At 50.8% G+C, this 1014-nt stretch overlaps 1 protein-coding gene across 1 annotated transcript; it reads right to left on the bottom strand.

The window, feature by feature from the left end:
- Positions 1-250: 250 nt before the first annotated feature.
- LOC128984943 (uncharacterized) lies at positions 251-784 on the bottom strand. The gene has a single exon (XM_054404312.1). It carries the CDS (start codon positions 782-784, stop codon positions 251-253), a length of 534 nt encoding a protein of 177 aa, XP_054260287.1.
- Between the last annotated feature and the right edge of the window lie 230 nt (positions 785-1014).

Here is a 1014-nt window from a genome sequence, read left to right as displayed (position 1 = left end):
CCTCAGAGGTCTGGACGAAAACGAATCGGGGCGAAGAGTAACCAAAGGTGAAGAGTAAGCGTGGGGTTTACAAAGGTAGGGTAGTACGGCAGGCTCGGAGTCTTGGAAGCGGGGCGAAGAGCTACTCACGAGGATACGTCACCCCCAGACGAGGGTTAGCTATGGCTGCTTGTCGGCAGCTTGACGTGACCGAAAGGACTGACGAACAACGGATCACCAGACGTCGCTGCGGTTGCGGGATCCTTGCAGACTAGTCACGTGCACAGAAAGGTTTCAAGTCTTTCACGTGAACGACGTGCAGTGCAGCAGTATCCTCATCACGCACCTCGTAGAGGTTAGTACCTCGACGACCGACCACAATGCAGGGGCCATGATATTTTGGTGCTAATTTCCCTACGATGGCGTCGGCAGCGGAAGACAGGACGTGGAGTCTTCTCATCACTTGCGTACCAACTTCGTGAGTCACCTCCCTACGACGGAGGTTATAATATGTCGATTGCCTCTCGTAGGCAGCCTTGAGGTTCTTGTGTGTCTGCGTGATCAGACGCTGAAACTCCTCCAGTCGTTTACGGTGGACCTCACTTAGCAAGGGATCGTGGGGAGTCTCAGTCACCTCAAACGAAGGGCCACGGACGGCACAGGGAGGCTTCAGTTCGCGTCCGAAACACAGCATCGCAGGAGTGAATCCAGTAGAGTCGTGGACAGCCGTGTTGAGGGCGTACTGGAACTCCACCAGGTGGTTGTCCCAAGACCTATGATTGCCTTTCACGAACTGTGCGATCATATGACTAGGTCTGCGAATCAGGCCTAGCCTTCAAGTTCAACCAAGTTTCGTACACGAAAACTGGTCAAGTAATATACAATAATCTGTAAGTTAGTTACAAAACTTACCCGATGACGAAATTATATCAAAATATTCACTACGAAACAATACGTACGAACTTAAGCTTTCAGAGCTTGCGATACGAACTTTAACTTGCACGAATTTTCGAGAGCGAACCAAAAGCGAAACAA

This window comes from Macrosteles quadrilineatus, unplaced genomic scaffold (assembly GCF_028750875.1).
Source record: "Macrosteles quadrilineatus isolate MER2022 unplaced genomic scaffold, UCM_ALF_1.0 Scaffold_2__2_contigs__length_208266976, whole genome shotgun sequence".
NCBI classification, from domain to species: domain Eukaryota; kingdom Metazoa; phylum Arthropoda; class Insecta; order Hemiptera; family Cicadellidae; genus Macrosteles; species Macrosteles quadrilineatus.
The sequence above is the reverse complement of the archived record's forward strand: the minus strand, read 5'-3'. Positions and strand labels throughout refer to the sequence as shown.

Bases quoted from the DNA above. Each gene is read 5' to 3' on its own strand.
- LOC128984943 (XM_054404312.1), bottom strand. From the start codon at position 784: ATGATCGCACAGTTCGTGAAAGGCAATCATAGGTCTTGGGACAACCAC.